The 17,897-nt window shown below is 43.3% G+C and overlaps 1 protein-coding gene across 1 annotated transcript; it reads left to right on the top strand.

The window, feature by feature from the left end:
- The first annotated feature begins 540 nt into the window (after positions 1-540).
- Positions 541-8,521, top strand: LOC119450995 (beta-1,4-galactosyltransferase 7). Its single transcript, XM_037714432.2, has 2 exons — positions 541-1,047; positions 1,872-8,521. Exons 1-2 carry the CDS (start codon positions 772-774, stop codon positions 2,466-2,468), a joined length of 873 nt encoding a protein of 290 aa, XP_037570360.1. The 5' UTR covers positions 541-771; the 3' UTR covers positions 2,469-8,521.
- The last annotated feature ends 9,376 nt before the right edge of the window (positions 8,522-17,897 follow it).

Here is a 17,897-nt window from a genome sequence, read left to right on the forward strand (position 1 = left end):
AATAATTAATTCGGCCGGTACATCAGGCTGGAGAAAATGTACTGCAAAATTATTATTACCACCGTGATTTCTGTATATGAAGACTTCTGTGAACACAGCTCTCGACCCGAGAACGTAGCCATACAGTGACCGCGATGATGACGTTTCTTTTTGAAGGGAACAGCGAGCGCAAGAAAATAATGACGAGCGTGGTCAGGGGAAGCGCTTCGGCACAGCGGCAACTCACTCGCCAGAATACGTCTCAAGGCGCATGCAATGCGCCGCACAAAGTCGCGTAAACACCCTGCCTATGCGTTAGCTGCATCTCTATCGTATTATGCTACAAGGAAACACCGTCGCTGTGTAAAGCCTGCTTAAGAATCTATCACCACGTGCCTTGATTCTCGTACAGTTTCTTGCAACGTTCAGCCCACTTTGGGCCAACAATCAACCTATCTTCACCACGTGCACGATGTCAAATGCGCATCTCTCCAAGCATCTCCACGGCCGCGACGCCGTCAGCAGAAGGGTGGCAGAGGCTGGAGAAAAGCTTGTTTGGAGAGCAACTAATTGTTGCAGGTTGTCTGAATGATGGGCATGTCATACGAGTGATTGCGGAGACCGCTGAGACACTGGAGCTGGAACAGGAGAAATAAGACCGCAATGCTGCGACCGTTGCCAGGTGTCGGCCGGCACGGCGCAAGCGTCCTGTGCACGCGAAATTCTGCATGACAACGGCGTCAGGCCGCAGCCGGCGGGCTGCAGCGCTGTGTCGGTCGGCGAGACATCGCGATGGTGCACGGGCGGCGCGTGTTGCTCGCGCTGCTATTGTGCGGCCTGCTCTGCACGCTGCTTGTGCCGTTTACTTTGGTGCTACGTTCGCCGACGGGCTGCAGCTCTGGTGATGACGACGACGACGACTATGAGCGCGCGAGCGCGGGGGACCACCGGTTAGCAGTGATCATTCCGTTTCGCGATCGCTTCGACGAACTGCTCCGGCTAGCGCCTCACTTGCACCGCTTTCTGGTCAAACAGGGGATTCGGCACAGGCTGGTTGTAGTGAACCAGGTACGTAGTTTCATGCTGCTTGAGTCTCTGAAGTCAGCGCGCGGTGGTTTCACTGTGATGGGGAATTTTGCTGTCGCCTCACGCATGCTCATGTGCATCTCTCTTGCATACTTTTACATCTCAATAATGGCTACGTTTAAATTAAAACTAAGCGCACTCCGACAGTAACATATCCCAGCGACACTGCCGCTCGCTTCGCAAAGCTTGAAACTGTGTCTGTGACGTCATTTGTTTCTGCGACCATTCAGTCCGAACTTTAGCGCTTCTGTTGTTTTAGTATTACTGCCGTAAGAAATGTCGCGCGCTGAACAGTGCAGAAGTGCACAGATGGTTGTGTCATTACATTTCCTTAATTTGTCACACGGAGTAGTTGTCGTGTGAAGTGTTTGCCGAAAACATGCCCTAGAAACACTCGGTACAGAACCCGCGAGTACAATCAGAATATTGGCAGTGGTTTGTTGCTGATGATTGTGATAAGATATATATTAGCTAATGATTAACTCACCGGTTGAAGTAAGACTCCTATACTCAATGACAACCTAAGAATGCAGTGGCAAATACACTGCTGTCCAAATAGCCATTTGTGTTTACCAATTTTCATTACGACACGGTGGAGGCAAACTACTTCCAATATCGGCGTCCCTCGAGAACAATGTTTTCAAGAGTGGAAGCGTGAAGGACAAGTACAGCAGGGCTTTGTGGGTGTAGCTTCTACTGAACTGTTGTGTTGTCACCGAGTGTAGACAGGGACACGTCTTGCTACATTTTGAAAGAAACATTGTCAGCTGAGCTGTACTGTAGCTTTGTCTTGTTTAATTTTGCAGATCGACACGCTGCGGTTCAATCGAGGCTCGCTTATCAACGCTGGCTTCTTGGAGAGCGAGGCATACTGCGACTATGTTGCCATGCACGACGTTGACCTCCTGCCACTGAACCCCCAGCTGAGCTATGCATTCCCTCCCAATGGCGGTCCGCACCACCTCGCTGCACCAGGCCTGCATCCGCGGTACCACTACCCAACTTTTGTTGGAGGTATCCTTCTGTTGAGCACAGCCCGCTTCCGCCAGTTGAACGGCATCTCGAACCGCTACTGGGGTTGGGGCCTTGAGGATGATGAATTCTATGCACGTATCCGTGAGGCTGGCTTCAACGTTACGCGACCTGTTGGCATTACAACAGGAAAAAAGGACACATTTCGGCACCTGCACGACCGCCGGCGCCGGCCGAGGGACACGGCGCGGACGGCACAGCAGAGGCGTGAGAATCGTCGTAGGGACCGCCGAACTGGGCTGGGTGACATAAGGTATCAGGTCAAGGCAAGACACAAGCTGAAAATTGATGGGGCACCCGTGGATGTGCTTGATGTTAGACTGTTATGCAATCGTACTGACACGCCGTGGTGTGAACTACCCGTAACTTGAGTTACATGGCCGCTTTGTTTGATGTCCACTGGACCCTTGTATGCTTGCATCAAACAGTGCTGTAGTTGCCTCCCCCCCCCTTTTTGTTTTTTTGGTAGGTGTTTATGTCGTCATCCGTCACATGTGGGAGAAGTGGAGTATCCGTGTTAATTGCTGCAATCTGGCAGGCCAGCTTTCCCACTTGTTACTTTGTGCTCACATTGTCGCGGCACTGTGTATAACAAAATGCCAACTAGCTCCCATGTGTAGATAATTTTGCAATTCTTCAGGGTGTTGTATTTTTGTTAACAGGTTGCATGTTTAAGTGCCATAACTGCCTGTTTAAGGGCAACCTTCAGTGTCATAAATGTAATTATGACGAAGGAAAGCTGAAACTTTGGATACTGTCAGACATATGATGGTATTCAGAGCTTTGCCATTATACACATTAGTCTTTGACTAACAGTTGCACTCTAACTTCGGAACATGCTTTTGCAGGCCACATACCGTTGAACATTGTGAACAGGTTCTGTGAAATCAATTGTTTTAAAGTGCTTTAGTTGTTGCATGTGGGATTATAACCAGCTCTGTTAATTTTGAAAGTGAGCTGGTTTGAAAGCACAACATGGAATAACACCGACAGACACCTTTGTGTCTGTCTATTACTTGTGTTATGCTTTCGAGTCAGTGTGAACTTAGAATGAACATGAACCAGCTAGCCCCATTAATTGTTCAGCTCTGTTAACTTGTGGCACCTGTGACCATAATTGCCTAGTTAATCACTGTAGTATATGTTAAGTGCTTGTAATTTTTTTAATGAATATTTCTATTTTATTTGATTAGATTCATTCTGGCTTTTTTTTTTTTTACTTTGCCTGCTTTTGAGCTTGCAATGTTTTAACAGCTGTAAAAAAAAAAAAAAATTTCCTTTGCGATGTGAGAAAGTGCACTCTACACATGCACCATGCTTGTTTCCCATGGCAACATGACTCTGACTTACTGCTTAGGATTCAAACAGCAAATTGGAATTGCTAACAAATTACCTTGTTGTCAAGAGCAGAAAGCAGTCTCATTAGGTGCAGAAGTCGATGACAGATACAGATCTTGAGTTGGTTGATATTTGATATGTACATGGGGGGTAAAGGTCACGTTGGAAGATTCCATTGTTAAATTCTTCGCTCAAGCTGCTATCAAATCTATGAGAGCACCCATTAGCACGAACATTACGAATCTGTAGTGGTTTTGCCATCTGTTAGTTGCGTACTCGTGTGTTTCAGTTACAGACCTTGCAGTCGAGGGTAAAATTATTGTACACAGTGTATGCTACCAGTAGGCATAGAATTCTTTTACTTTTAGCACGGAACAGTAAGGTGACAGACGCTGCTCATCGTCACGATAAAATCTGAGTTGGCTGGTATGCATTTCTCATAAACCAAGAGTGTGTTAAGAGAAACAAACTCGTACGTCTAGCTTGTTTGCTGTTGAACCTGCTTATGCCAAATTTGTAAGGAATTAATCGACACGTTTTGCTTTTTCATTAGGTCAGTTTATGCAAAATACTCACAAAAAAGGACTGTAGAAATACATATGAGAAAGCTTTTTATATAAATTGTTATCCACATTCTAGTGCAGGTGGCCCAGTAAGTGCAAACACTTTTGCATCTTCAACCTTTGTTGTATCAAGATGTCAACAGGCACTGCATCCTTACTTGCATTTAATGCACAGCATGTTGTAATGTAATGCACAGCACAGTGCACAGCATGTTTTTTGCTTTGCTGAACGGGAAACATTTTCCTCTGTTTTTGTTCAAGGGGGGGGGGGGGGAAGAAAACTAGTCGCATTTCCCTTTTGACATTTTCAAGGCCACGAGTGACATGCATGGTTTATGGTTTGCTGAAAAGCTGGTCTACATTAGCGTTGACTGTGTCGAACGGTCATCGATGAATTGTGCAGGCGTCTGTGCAGTCTCGCTGCACATGTATATGTGTGCGTCTGTGGTTGTGTGCAATATTTGAATATGAAATGAGTGTGTGTGCCAATCTATGCTTGCTTACGGAAGTAGTTGTACACTCTGGACTTCTGATTCTTTGTCATATTCTGCAACTACACTGATGTACGTTCCCTCACCTTTTAAAATGACAGGCTAGCTGTGCACGTTGACGAATGCCATCCTCTCTTGCAGTGGCATGTTTGTGTTTCACAAGTTCTTGCATTTCTAGTATGCAAAGCATGCATTGTGTTCATGTAGGAGAGGTCCAGCACAGATATGTGCATCTCTCGTTCTTGTAATGCATGAGAGAAATGCACGTGCCTCAATGATGCAACTTTTTGAGTATTAATTTCTGCAATACAGTCCATTTTTCTCAGTTCCTGTGACATCCATTTCTTTTTGTGTTACAGGAACAGTCACTCACTTTTGCTAAGCACTGTCCACAGCTGTCCATATTTTGCAGACTGTGCTCACTTTGGTGCCTTCAGCAAGTTCGCTGGTTCATTTGGTATTATTTCTTTGCAGTACCATTGCTACAATGAAAACAACAGAAGTGTGTTTCAGTTATCCATATACGTTAGTACTGAAGCACTTCAAAAACTGCGGGTGAGCTTATGGAGTACCGACATGAAATTCTCGACCTGTCATATTACAGCGAAGCTTTCTATGGCTAGGCTATGGCGTCTGCGCAGACAATTATCATCATCAGCAATGGCTCGAGCGTCGTCTTCTTCCACAGCTAGCTCCATACCGCTCATCATTCCAGTGTAGAATTTCATCGCTCTTCTGTCGTCGTAATGGGGAGGCCATGTTTACAGGTGTATGAGCCATTCATTGTCTTACATGACGGACAGATTTAATAACAGAGGTGATTTGCAAATGTGTGTGCGTACCGTACCTATCGTCACAATGACCACCGATCAGGATAATAAATGTGTTCGTACCCTTGTTCAAAATTCTGTGTCACCTCTGTGTCGTGCTATAAACAGTGTCACTGGTCATCCACCTTCACAGAGTGGAATGGCTCATGAATTTTTAAATTTCTTTTATGAGCAACATCATCAAACCAATGTAGGGTTGCTAACTGTCCAGAAGTTGGCGCAACAACCCCGGCTTTTGAGTAAAAGCCCCAAGTCCCGACCTGACCCCGTTGGGACGGCCAAATGCCCAGACTTTTTTTTTTTTTTTTCTACTGACTAAATTTTACTGAATAAACCAAATTTCATTTTTAATGCCCGCCAGCTCAGTTGCATGCTCTTGTCTGTTACATTGTCATAAACATAAAGGCGGTTTTGTTTTTGTTGTGCTTCTAGTTCTGTTGTAGGCCCTAACCATTCACAGTACCTCTATCTGTATTGGTAGCTGTGTTAACCCGGCAACTATACTGCATCTTTGTTGATGTAAATTGTGACAATAGAAAAAAAAACAAAATTATGCAACTTTGTTGCACATACAACCTGGTGGCTTTTGGCACTGTCTGGTACCCCTCCCCCGTCTTGACTTCATCCACTCAAGAGTTGGCAATCCTACACTGCAAATTTTACTCGGTGTCATGATGTGCTGGTAATGTTGACGAGGACTTCATACTTGTTAAGCATCATCCTGTTTCATGCTAGAAGCATGTGGTAATATTTTTACAACTCCAAAAATAAGTGTCGGCTCTCCTTTAAGAATGGTTTGATGTGCTTTATAATCCGATGATCTCTCTCATATCTCACTGTACTGTTACAACTCATCTCTAGAGCTGTGTTGCTGCTTCACCATGCTGCTGGTACTGCAATGTTTAGTGTAACTCGCATTAAAGTTTTTAGCAGGCATTGCACCAATTGCCTCTCCCACAGAAGCATGCATTAGCCTTGCACTTGATTTTTTTTTATTTAGCACGACAGTAATCATTGTGATTCTTGTGGGAATTTTTCCTTTCTGCAGCCTTGTGCACACGGTGCTTTTCTATCATTGACAATTATGTGCATATAGCACTACAGAAAAAAAAAAAAAATCCCGACAATATGGAGGTTCACAAGTAAATGGAGACTAAGTAATTATTCAAACAAGAGATGACCATAATCAATTGTAGCTTAAAAAGACAGCACACAAGCAAAAGAATGGAGACACACATGTGCACTACAAATTGGATGAATTGGTGAAGGCAGTAATATAATATTTAATAGTTCATATTTAACTGTAGCACAAACAGAAGAATGGTAACAAAGTGCTCTTGTTTGCCTCTGTTCTGCTTGTTCATTGTCTGATGGTGCTAGTTAAGTATAGTTAGCTTCTGCCTGCTTTCCCGATTTTCGAGTTTAGCAAACAGGGGATGTGTCTGGCTGGAGCCAAATGTTTGGAGAAGGGCACTTCACTTGGACGCTGACGAAAATAATTTCACTTTATCAAAAAAGCTTTGGCTTCGTCCAGCATAAGACATTCTTTCTCCGTCCACTATTGATTAAAAAAGGAATGCGTGGCTACACCTTGAAGAAAAGTGTACTGGAAAATGAGTTGTCATGACGTAGACGTGCTATTGTGAAAAGATAATATGCAAAATCTTTCAGCATTGCGTTAAAGAGGACATAGTGGTGTTGCTGGGAACCTCGATATGCAGTAGTCTGTTCTATGTAGGGGAAAACAAATTTCAACCTTGTATGGAATTTATCAATTCCTGCAATTCTTGTGTGTGTGTTTGTGTTCCATGTTAGTACGCCTCAGAAGGTGCAAAGTTAACTAGATGTGAGACAAACATAATTAAGAGGTGGTACTTGGATCTCTGTTTTGGCCATTTGAAGTACAGCGCTAGTTACATATGTACAAAGATAATTGGGTGTATTAGTAGTAATTGCACTATACATGTGCAGGAAGTGATGCATGGCTGTGTGAGATGTGTTTCTTGTAACTCGATCTCGTGCAGTGCATGGTTGGGTGGCTGTAGTTTCTCGGTAGGAAACTTTGTGCTTAAGGAGGTGTTTAACTAATGCTATTAACAAAACACACATGTAGTTGCAAAGCAACAAAACAGTGAAACAGTTTTGTCCTTGTTCTCTGTGCTGCTTTATAACTTTTTTATATATTGCAGCTTTTTAATCATGGTGTTGCAGTTATGTATTGTGTGCAAGCCATATTACGCTACGAGCAATGTATGCAGCCTCGCTAATTCTGTGCAGTACTGAAGGATTTGGTTTTCAGTGTGACAGGTTATGAGAAATGGGAGCCACCCAGCCGTGGAATACTTCGTTTTTATTACTCGTCAAATCATGGACGCTTTTCAGCTGGCGCAGTTCACCACACCACTGCACAATGTGTGCGAGCATTTTGTCCAAAAAGAAAACCACAGCCAAACTGCACTATATAGTCACCAGTGTTTTTCTCTTAAAAACTTAAAGAAGGGAAGAACACAAGTCACTACATGACACAAAGGTAGACAGAAACAGACTACACAGGCACTGTGTTGTCTGTTCCTCTTGGCATCATCTGCTCATCTCTACTCTTCAGCCCTGTCTAATATGCCGTTTGGTTTTCCGTCAAGCACCAACTAGTCAGTGCCCTCATTCAGCGAACAGTTGTTGCGCTCCCCGGTTGCTTTAGGTCACCTCTGCTTCATTCATGTGTTCTTTGCTTCAGAGATGTTTGGCTGTGGGAGTTTTGAAATCTGTGCACAGTGGTATAGGCCGATTAAATTCACCACTGTATAGAAATAGGCAGAACTATGGCGTGAGAAATTGCAAGTGGTTCATGCTCTTGCAGCACCCTCATGACTGCACAGAATTGGTGGGACCAAACTTTGTCATAGCACAATGATGTTTTCTAGGCTTTTTTACATCGAATGTGTGGCACTTGGTAGGATTTATGTGAGATAATTTGCCTCTTTTGTACGTGTCTGTGACAAATGTGGTGCGAGTACAGTCTCGGTAGCACTATATTATTAAGCTGATTGTATAGGGTCACGCTGTTAAGTCACTGAAAGCGCAGAATTTATTTTCTGCACTCCTGATGTAATTGCAGTGCCATGTTATTGTTTTCCCAAGCATTTGCAAGGTGGTCTAGTGACAAGACTGTATAAATGTGCCATAAAATATACGTATCAGTTGGTTCTGTGTGACTGCTTACTGTCTGAGTGCGCACGCATCGGTCATTGAATGCTTTTTCTCATTCCAGCTGAAGGGAGATGCCACCCACAGTTTCGACTTTTGTGGCCCAAAAGGCAGGTCTCCTTACGTTGGATACGTTTTCTTCACTGCTTCAGGGAGTGTAGGACTTACATCCTCCATACAGGCATCGCACAGGATCGTTGTACTACAGTGAAACCTCGTTATAGTGAGGTTGCATCCAACACAAATGCCTCCGATGTATCTAATATTCATTGTAAGCATGTATTCGTTACACATTGATATCAGCGATATGCATTTTAGATTTACTCTGTTGTACTGATTTGTTATATTCATGTCCGTTATATCGAGGTATAACTGTAATAAGCTTTTACCGATGCCTGTATGATGAAATATCTTGCACAAAAGCATCTCCTCATTGGCCAGTGTTTGGGCATGTGACATTCATGACAGCAGTTGGCTAAGGTGATTGCAGCAGCAATGGCCAGTCGACAACAATACGCAAGAAGACTTTTGTGCATGCACGCCCAGTTTTGCTTGAGTTAATGCCTCTCTTGCATGCAATGCTGTGAGGGGCCGACTGTGCAAGCTCTTTGTAGCAAACGACAGGTGCTTGATTGGCAGTACAGAAACTGAATTTTTTTTTTCCAGAGCTTTGAATTGGAACAATCAATCTAGGTAGCTAACGAGTTCCACGTTTTGAAGCTACATTTCTGTTGCTGTCTCCGTGTCTTGTGTATTTGCATACAATGGCCATTTTGAATTCCTTTCATTATGTTTTCTAGTCAGCAAAGAGCATATGCTTCTGGTGCTACCGTGAAGTAGTAGAGTGGTGGAGGTCACAGGGATAGCAAGAAGAAGGATAGGCTTCACATGCCCATGAGCATTTACCATAAAGGCTTAACTGCTTACACGGACAGAAATGCACATCGCTGTGCCATTTCCTTCGATTTGCGCAATGTGTGCAAGTGGCCTCACTGAACTTCATAATTAGCAGGCAACACTGCAAGTAGTCCAGGCACAGAAGCGTGTCACTCTGCATATTTTGTAGTGAACTTGCCTTTGAACCATATAATGTATGGTGTGTCATGCACTATGTTTTAGTCATGACTACAGGTGGTGTGCTGTTAGAGCTGTGCACTCAGCACAGTTGGGCAAACGTGTCGCTCCGCTTATAGCTCTGCGGTTATGGTTCAGACCTATGGGGTCTTCTATTGTATAACCCATCGTATATTGTTACTAATGGATGAAGCCAACGTAATGCCAAATTACCTAACACATTCCTGTTTCTTGCTGTCATGTGAAGCATGCTACTTTTTTATCAGGCATGCTGGTAGCACGAGAATGTTGCTTTAGTATCCACAGCATTGCTTGCTATTTACGAAATGAAGTGCAATACAACGGGAAGTCAGGTGGCACTCTACATGGCACTTTATGCTGCTAAAAGTACAGCCAAGTCTACACTTTGCAAGCCTGGATGGTTGAATTTGATTCACAATTACAAATAAAGGTGCAGTTCCGCCCGAAAGGCGCAGCATCGATTGTGATGGCAAATTAGCAGACAGCTATACGAAGTAAGGATAGTAGTTTTATCAGCCATGTAAACTTGTAAAAGTAGGATTACTAACTAAATTAACATGCATAGTGTCACGTGCGCCAGCAAACATGAACACATCTCACTCGATGACCGCAGAAAGTCGCTGTCAATATGCTGGAGTGAAGAAACGCGGCAGTAGCAGCAGCAGCGAGCAAATTGAACCTTGTGCTGCCTCTCGCATCAATGCGAACTAAGCCGGGAAAACACAGCGCCCGGCAGACTCTGTCTCGGTCGCAGATGGCTTTCAAGATAGGGCCATCCGTGCACGGCATTCGCCGGAGTAGAATGCGCACCCCCTTCCCCCCGAAGCCTTGTGCACTTCGTCCCCGCTTTCCTCCCTTGCGCGCGCCAGATACCCTCGCACGCTTTCACTCGCACATACAGCATAAGGTGTGCGGCGACGATGTTATCGCCCTTGGGCTTTACACGGAAATGCACCTGGAATGTCCATATAATTGCTCTCGCAATAAAAACCGGAAAACAAACAGGAAGATATTTAGATGCCGACACATAGGCACTCTTATATTGAGCAATTTTGGCTAATGAAAAGTACTGGAAACTTTCTAGGCTGGGTCTTTTGTTTTATTTAGAATGGAATACAGGTATGTAATTTGCGATGAACAATTCATTATCCACAAGTGGATGCTGTCAAGATCCACGACGTTACTGCGAGCTAATGCGGGTTACTTTAGGATGGCATTTCTTCCAGTGTTACACTTTCGCATCCTTTCTGGCTTACTGAGCCTTCTCTAATGGTAATAGTAGCCATTTTCCTAGTGCAGAAGTGCAATTTACTAATACAGTAGAACCTCATCATAATGAAGTCACATCCGACACAAAAGTATCTTCGTTATATCCGGTGTTCATGATAAGCATTCATTCATTATAAGCTGATATCGGCAAGTAACATGTTAGATTCGCGTTTCTAATGTCACTTCTAAGGCAGCACTGGTGACTTGGTTTCCACCTCCCACACTTTGTCGCTGTCCTGATAGCCTTTCATCATAGCGAACAGCGGGCCAGCTTGAAAACGACATAACATGGCTATACACATACAAACACATTTTACTGCAGTGACAATGACGCGGCAGAGATGGCTGCTTCAAAAAAATTCTTTATTTGTGCTTCCAGCCAGCTGCTGACAAAAAAAAAAAGAAGGCATGTTCTTCCATCATCTCATAGTTTCAAGAAAGTCGTTTAGCTCACAACAACAACATTTTGAAGCAACAACTACGACTGTACTACAAACATGCGCCTCTACACTATACATGCTGCTAGCTGCACGGTGCTTTTGAGTGCTTGAAAGGCCACTGCACATAACAAGGCTCACATGTTGTACAGGCCCGACTTGTTGGGGCAGAGAATTTGTATCTACCATTGGTTGTGCAGCTTTGAAACACAGTTGCAATACTAGTGCTCTAAGAGCTAAATACAGGCATGTGGAAGTTCAGCTGTTTTGACTTAAAGGATTACTGACATGAAAATTAATTTTTCATGTTAGTAACCTTATGAAAAATTGTTAAGTGCCAGAGCTCCCTAGCTAATTTACTATAATAATCTTTCTATGAACAAGTTTCAGGTTTTAGTACTCAGTTAATGGATGTGTCATGACGTCACAATAAACAATGACGTCCAGCGATTGCTCCAGGTGCCACACACAAGCATGGCTAGAAGAAACCCAGGCATTACTCTTGTTAGTCATTTTTTCACAAGCAACGTCATTGGACTTAGACTTATTGACGCGCTACGTCAGCGAATTTTGCCCCGTGTCGTGAAGCTACGCTAATGTTGATTACACCAGGCATGCCATTTCGAGACCAACACCTGGTATCAAATTAATATGTAAAGTTTCCCAACCTTCACACTTGCTAAGTGTCATTCCTTTACATGGAAGAAACATGTGGTAGAGACTCCTTTAAATAAAAGTACATTGAATGCTGCCTTCCTCGAGGAGAAGGCTGCAACAGGCAGATAGGTCAGGGCTGCAGACTCTGTAGCAATTGTTTTCTTTATCCCTTTAGTTTGGGGGTGTGAACAAAAGTAGTTGTTAGTGAGGTGTGGGTATAGCCTTACGACAGTGTTCTGCCATCTCTCTCCGTCCCTTGGCTTCTTTTCTGGTTGATGTTGGCTTCATAGCAGCTAGCTGCAAGGCCATCTCTGCCAAAGTTGTTCAAGAATATTCTATTTAAAAATGTTCAATCAGGAATCGTTCACTTATTCGGTGCCCTAAAGTCTACCAATGTGCCTCGCACTATTCTGGATTACACATATTTTACATTGACACCCATGTGTTAATAATAACAAAATTGTTCATATCATGAAACGAGCACATGACGCTAGAGGAGAGTGCAAAACGCTGCCAAGAAGCAACGACACATTTTCCTCATAGTTTCCAGATACTACGAGGCATATCTGTGCCAGATCTAGTGGGCTGAGGCCACCGACTGCACCTATACCTGCGTGCATGCCTATTCTTCTGTCCTTTTTTATTAGCTTGTACGCTGCTCAATTAATCTCATTGCCGGGATTGGACATTTATTGTGACTGATAACCACAAGAAATAAAAGGATAGAATGAAAAGGAATCCTCACAAAGTGCAGCCCTCCATGACTTGCAAGGAAAATCGGAAACCACTCTACAGTGCTTGAAGGCAGCACTGTAGGACTTACAACGGTTCTTGTTGCAATAGATGAGTGAAAGAACTGAGGATAGCATAAGCTCCGTGTTCTTGTCTTCGTTACTCTTAAGGTCACGGATGCATTCCGACTCGTAATTCTCGTCACCGCTAGATCCATGGTAGCATCCTGTCCAATCAGGATGGAAAAAGTAAGCGGATGTTGTGCCTCTCTGCACCATGCTTTTGTACTTCAGATTGCTTTCACTGATTTCACTCATCTGCATGTACTGAAAGATGTTTGGCAGTGCTAGCCTTTTGTATTTTCTCAAGTCTTTTTCTGCAATGGCTTTCTCTAGTCTTGAACCAATACATTCAGTTCAAGTTCCTTTTGCTGTATTGCCTTTGGAGATACCTTCTGTGGCTAGCAGGGAAGCCATACAATCATTTGGTAATGCAAGATGAAAGGCAAAAGAGAAACACATTACGCAAGAACTGCAACATAACGTACCTCTTGGCCTCACTTATAGATTTCTTACAGCATGTTGGGCATTGTACCCAGCAACTTTGCGTCAAGAAGTTTAACCAGACATGAAAGATGTCTGCTTTAAGTTCAGCAATCATATGTATACATTGTTCACATGTTCGCAGCACCTGCATCCAACAAGATATCCTAATACTGCCAAGTAATGGCCTCTGAATCAGAAAGCCAGGTTATAATGAACCATCCTAGGCTAAGTTCACTTTACTATATTTTCTTGAACTTAAACTTCTAAGAAAGCTTCTGTTCTTGGGACAGGAAAGCTTCAAATAAAAATATTATGTATGAATAAATGGATGTAGACACCAGGCATAAAAATGAGTTACTAGAAATAAAGAATGCAGTGATGGTGGACAGTAATTTACCTAGGAGACCATAATTTTTTTCTCAATTCTGGCATGACTTTGGGCTGTCTTATTTCATTTACAACACAAAATAGCTGGACTCTTAGTGAGTCTAGGCACCCTTGCTCACATTGAAAAAATTGTGCATGACAGAAAGATCTATTTACCTTTTAGAAAATATGGCATGCCCACTTTCACTCTGACACTTTTTCGGTAAAGTTCAGTGAACAGAGATGTAATCAAGGAGCACAAATCACTGCTGTCCATTGCACTGTTTGACGTGCATGATGTTCTGCATTTGTGCATCTGTTGTTCTTGCATTGCTTTAGCTGCCTTTGAACCTGTATTAACTGATTTGTGAACATTTTGAATTTACCTCATGCTGGTGTACATATGAACTTGCTATTACTTTTCGATAGGACTGCCTACTTATGATGGCTACTCAACTCGGCATCAACTTTTGCTTCAGAAATTGAACAATATTTTAAAAGGCCTCTTATGGTCTGTTTTTATCAGTATGTGTAAGCTCTGGCATTAAACTATTTGGCTGACTGGTTGAGGAAACTGCAGCCCATATTGAAACTGCGAGAGACAGGGCCTGCTTCATCAGTGAATTTTTGTGGCTCTTGTCTAAGAAAGCATGTAGCTTGTACAGTTCAGTGTGTGATATGAGGTGAAATGTGCAAAGGCTTTCATGCTTATGGTGTAAGCTGCCTGCATCAAATGAAGCCGCATCGCATGTGCTGTAAAGTGCAGGTGCGTGCAAAAGACTGCTAAGTATCCCATGACATATATTTGATCATATGAACAAGCTGTAAGAGACCTTCAGATCTGCTTGTTGCCCACTGCTTTAGACTGAGGCGATTCTAGAATAGCTTGCAGCTTTTCTTGCCTTACAAGTAAACTCAAACTGCATTAAAAGGCACCAGGATGCTAAGTTCTCTCTCAGTGTTTACCAAAAAGCTTTTTGTGAAACACAAGCTGAGATGTAGCTCAGATGTGCTAAAATGAAGTTATGAATTGCCCACTTATGAAAATTCATGCTTTGTTGTACTTGTTTATAGGGATAAGTCAAACAGTGTTCTCTGCTATAACTAAGCAGCTTGACTGCATTGTATGAGCCTGACGTGCCACAAAAGTGTAGATAAAAAACTATTTTGAAGACCATGAGACTCTGTATTGCCAAATTGTAGATTTTGAGGGGTACGTACGAGCCGAGCTTGTCAGATTAGAGGGCACAGATGAAGATAAGGCATGCACAAATAAGTTTTACATAATATGCAATATTTTTAGTATCTGTATGAAGCTTCTCCGCAGTACATGAGAGGCAGAACACCATTTAAAGTTGTGATGAAAGTGCTAAGGCATTCCTTTCTCGATAGCTTTGTGCACTGCAGCAAAGCTTGCTAGCAGTGTATTGAATATTACTCTAGTGACTGGCCTAGCAACTTTAAGTCCCATTTGACAGTGACCTCTAAAGCTGCAACCATATGGAGTGTATTTCTGGCAGTAGCGCACCCAGGATCTCTGCCAGGGGGGGGGGGGGGGGGCATTGACAGTTTGCCAATACCATCTAAACAGCACTAATTTCAATTTCTTCACGGGAAATTGTCAAAAAATGTGCTTTTTGCGAGTGTGCAGATGATTGCGTGTCTTACATCTTAGTTGCAGTACTCAAATGCGCAAGGAAAGAAAAGGGGTTAAACAAAAGGGGGGGTCAGGTTGGCCTCAGGGGGGGGGTTACACCCCCCCCCCCCCTCGTCGGTGCGCCACTGATTTCTGGTGTATTTTCAGCTTGGCACTGTTGGCATGTTTGTTTTGTACCATGTGGTAATCGATCGAAGCAGATACCCATAATATGCATTTTGGAAAGGATAGCATTGGAAAACATGCTAATGTTTTAAACTGCGCATTTAATGCTTCTAAAGTGTATTTTGTGCTCATTGGGTGTTTTCTGATCCATTGTGTTATAACTGCCATCAGCAGGTACTGTTGAAAGTTTCATAAGCACCTTGAAGATAGCCAATATCGAAAATTTTCGTACCAAATCAAACATGCACACAGAAATACAGCAATGAGGCACTTTAAGAGCTAAGAGCAGCGACACATTTTTTCAAGTGAATGGGCAGATTAATGATTTTTTTCGTTTCCAGCATCACAGGAGGCTCTCTCCAACGTGGGCGGAAAGGCAGTCCATATATCAGCTCACGCAAGGCCTTAAACGTTAAAAAATTCATGCCACACGCAGCAAGCTGTAGCTACAATACCGCTACATTTGCTACGTTCCATGTGGCTAGTGTCCCCAAAAAATCTCAAAACGCAAAGCACCCTACATCTGCAGCAAAAACAAGGTGACAAGCCATTCACTCTAAGGTGCACACCGCCGGTATACAGGGTACTTCAATGCATTCTGCATGCTCAAAGACAACATCTAGATACGATGATTCAACACGCACACACACAGGCACACCGTGCCATAGCACATTGCTCTTGCATCAGTCTCGATCTGGTGTGGTCCCCCTTGCACTTTCCAAGACAACAACTCTTTAACAATTCTTTTGCTGTACGCAACACTTTCACACTTTTCCCTGCTGTCTTTTAAGGCATTTTGAAACACAGAGCTGCACCAACGTTATGCCTAGCTGTTGTGGCATAGAGCACAAGTCAACGCGACTACAGTAATTATCTCAAGTAACTGCAAACATATATCATCTGAAAAGGAGGAGTGGGCAATCTCTCAGTGCAAAAGCAGCAAGTGTTCATAAACTGCAGCAGGTTGCAAAGGTAAGCTAGTTGTCAAGGTGAGCAATTGTCATGACAAAAAAAAGAAAGAAAAGTAAGGCTCGATAAATGAGACAAGGAAGTAGACATGGACGTAGTGCTGACTACCAACTGCCAAGTATATTCCACAGAAGGCAGTTATATACACAAGGAATGCAACAAAATAGACACACGTGCGAGGCCCTAAAAACAATAAAAATAGGGAGAAACCATAATCTGAAAATGCCACATGTTTAAGCAAAGGTACAAAATTTCTTTGTCATACAGCACAAGTGAAGGTGAGTTGACGGTCTCTTCCCTTTCTTGCTGTTTTAGGGCCTTGGGCTTTTGTTTGTTTGGTAGCTTTTCGTCCATGTAGACTGCCTTCGGCACAATAAACACGACAGTTGACTGTCGGCGCTGTGTCTGCTTCCTTGTCCCATCCATTTTTTTGCTGTTCTTTTATGATGTTCATGGGCAGCTTCAAATTATTGATAGTGACCAGTTTTCCCTAACCAAATGCTTAGCTTTTGAAAAGAGCACAGACCAATAAACAATCAAATGCTGCCCACAGTTAATGCACGGGTAAGTCATAGCTTTGCGCAGTCTGCAGAGTTTTTGCGGGGTGGGCAATTTCTCAATGTATTTTACGAAATTGATACATGCTTGTGCAAGCAAATGGCAGTGCACAGTGTCTCGGTGATGGGCCATGAGTCGACATATATTATAGTTCTACTTTTGCAAGACAAGTAGAAAGCAAATGTCGTGATTCTATCATCATGACACATAGGCCCAGGCAACATATGCAAACAGGAAGCTTTAGACTGAGATGGATGGGGTATGCAGTGACTACCGTATTGTAAGGCCAGCTTTGTAAAATTATATCTGTTATCCTGATCCACTTGTCACCAGCAAACTAGAAATAAGTGAACTCTTTACTGCTAACACTTCTGGGCATGCAAGTACTGCACCGCTGTGCACATTTCACTGATTTCAAGCTGGAATCTTGCGAGTCAGCAAGACGTTTAAGGCGTTTTCCTGCTTCACTCGCAAAGTATACTTTGTTCACACAACATTGCCGCAGCTCTGTGTCTTTTATTTCTCAGTGTCAGACAGCACTTCCTATAAAAACTAGCACATCAATATAACCACAACTCTCTAGATCCATCTCTTCAACAACTACAAACCTGACCACAACCCGGTTCCATGCACTTCTGCCATGTGCTCATGGCACAAGAACAGAAACAGGGCCTGCATTGTGCCATATGCTCTACATTACTGCAACTCTCCAGCTGAGGGCCACAGGACTGTCGAACGACTGCTTACAAGGCCACTGTGAAGGCAAAAATCTCTATATGTCATGCCCGTTCAGCACACCCGCCAGGCAATCAAAACTAGATGAAATGGCAACCATGTGACAGAAAGCTACAAGCCACTTGCTAAGTTATCTAAGCTCAGTTATAGGCCACAAGGCTGCCGCAATAGCTGCATGGTCAAGGTGCT

This window comes from Dermacentor silvarum, chromosome 4 (genome assembly GCF_013339745.2).
Source record: "Dermacentor silvarum isolate Dsil-2018 chromosome 4, BIME_Dsil_1.4, whole genome shotgun sequence".
In the NCBI taxonomy this organism is placed as follows: domain Eukaryota; kingdom Metazoa; phylum Arthropoda; class Arachnida; order Ixodida; family Ixodidae; genus Dermacentor; species Dermacentor silvarum.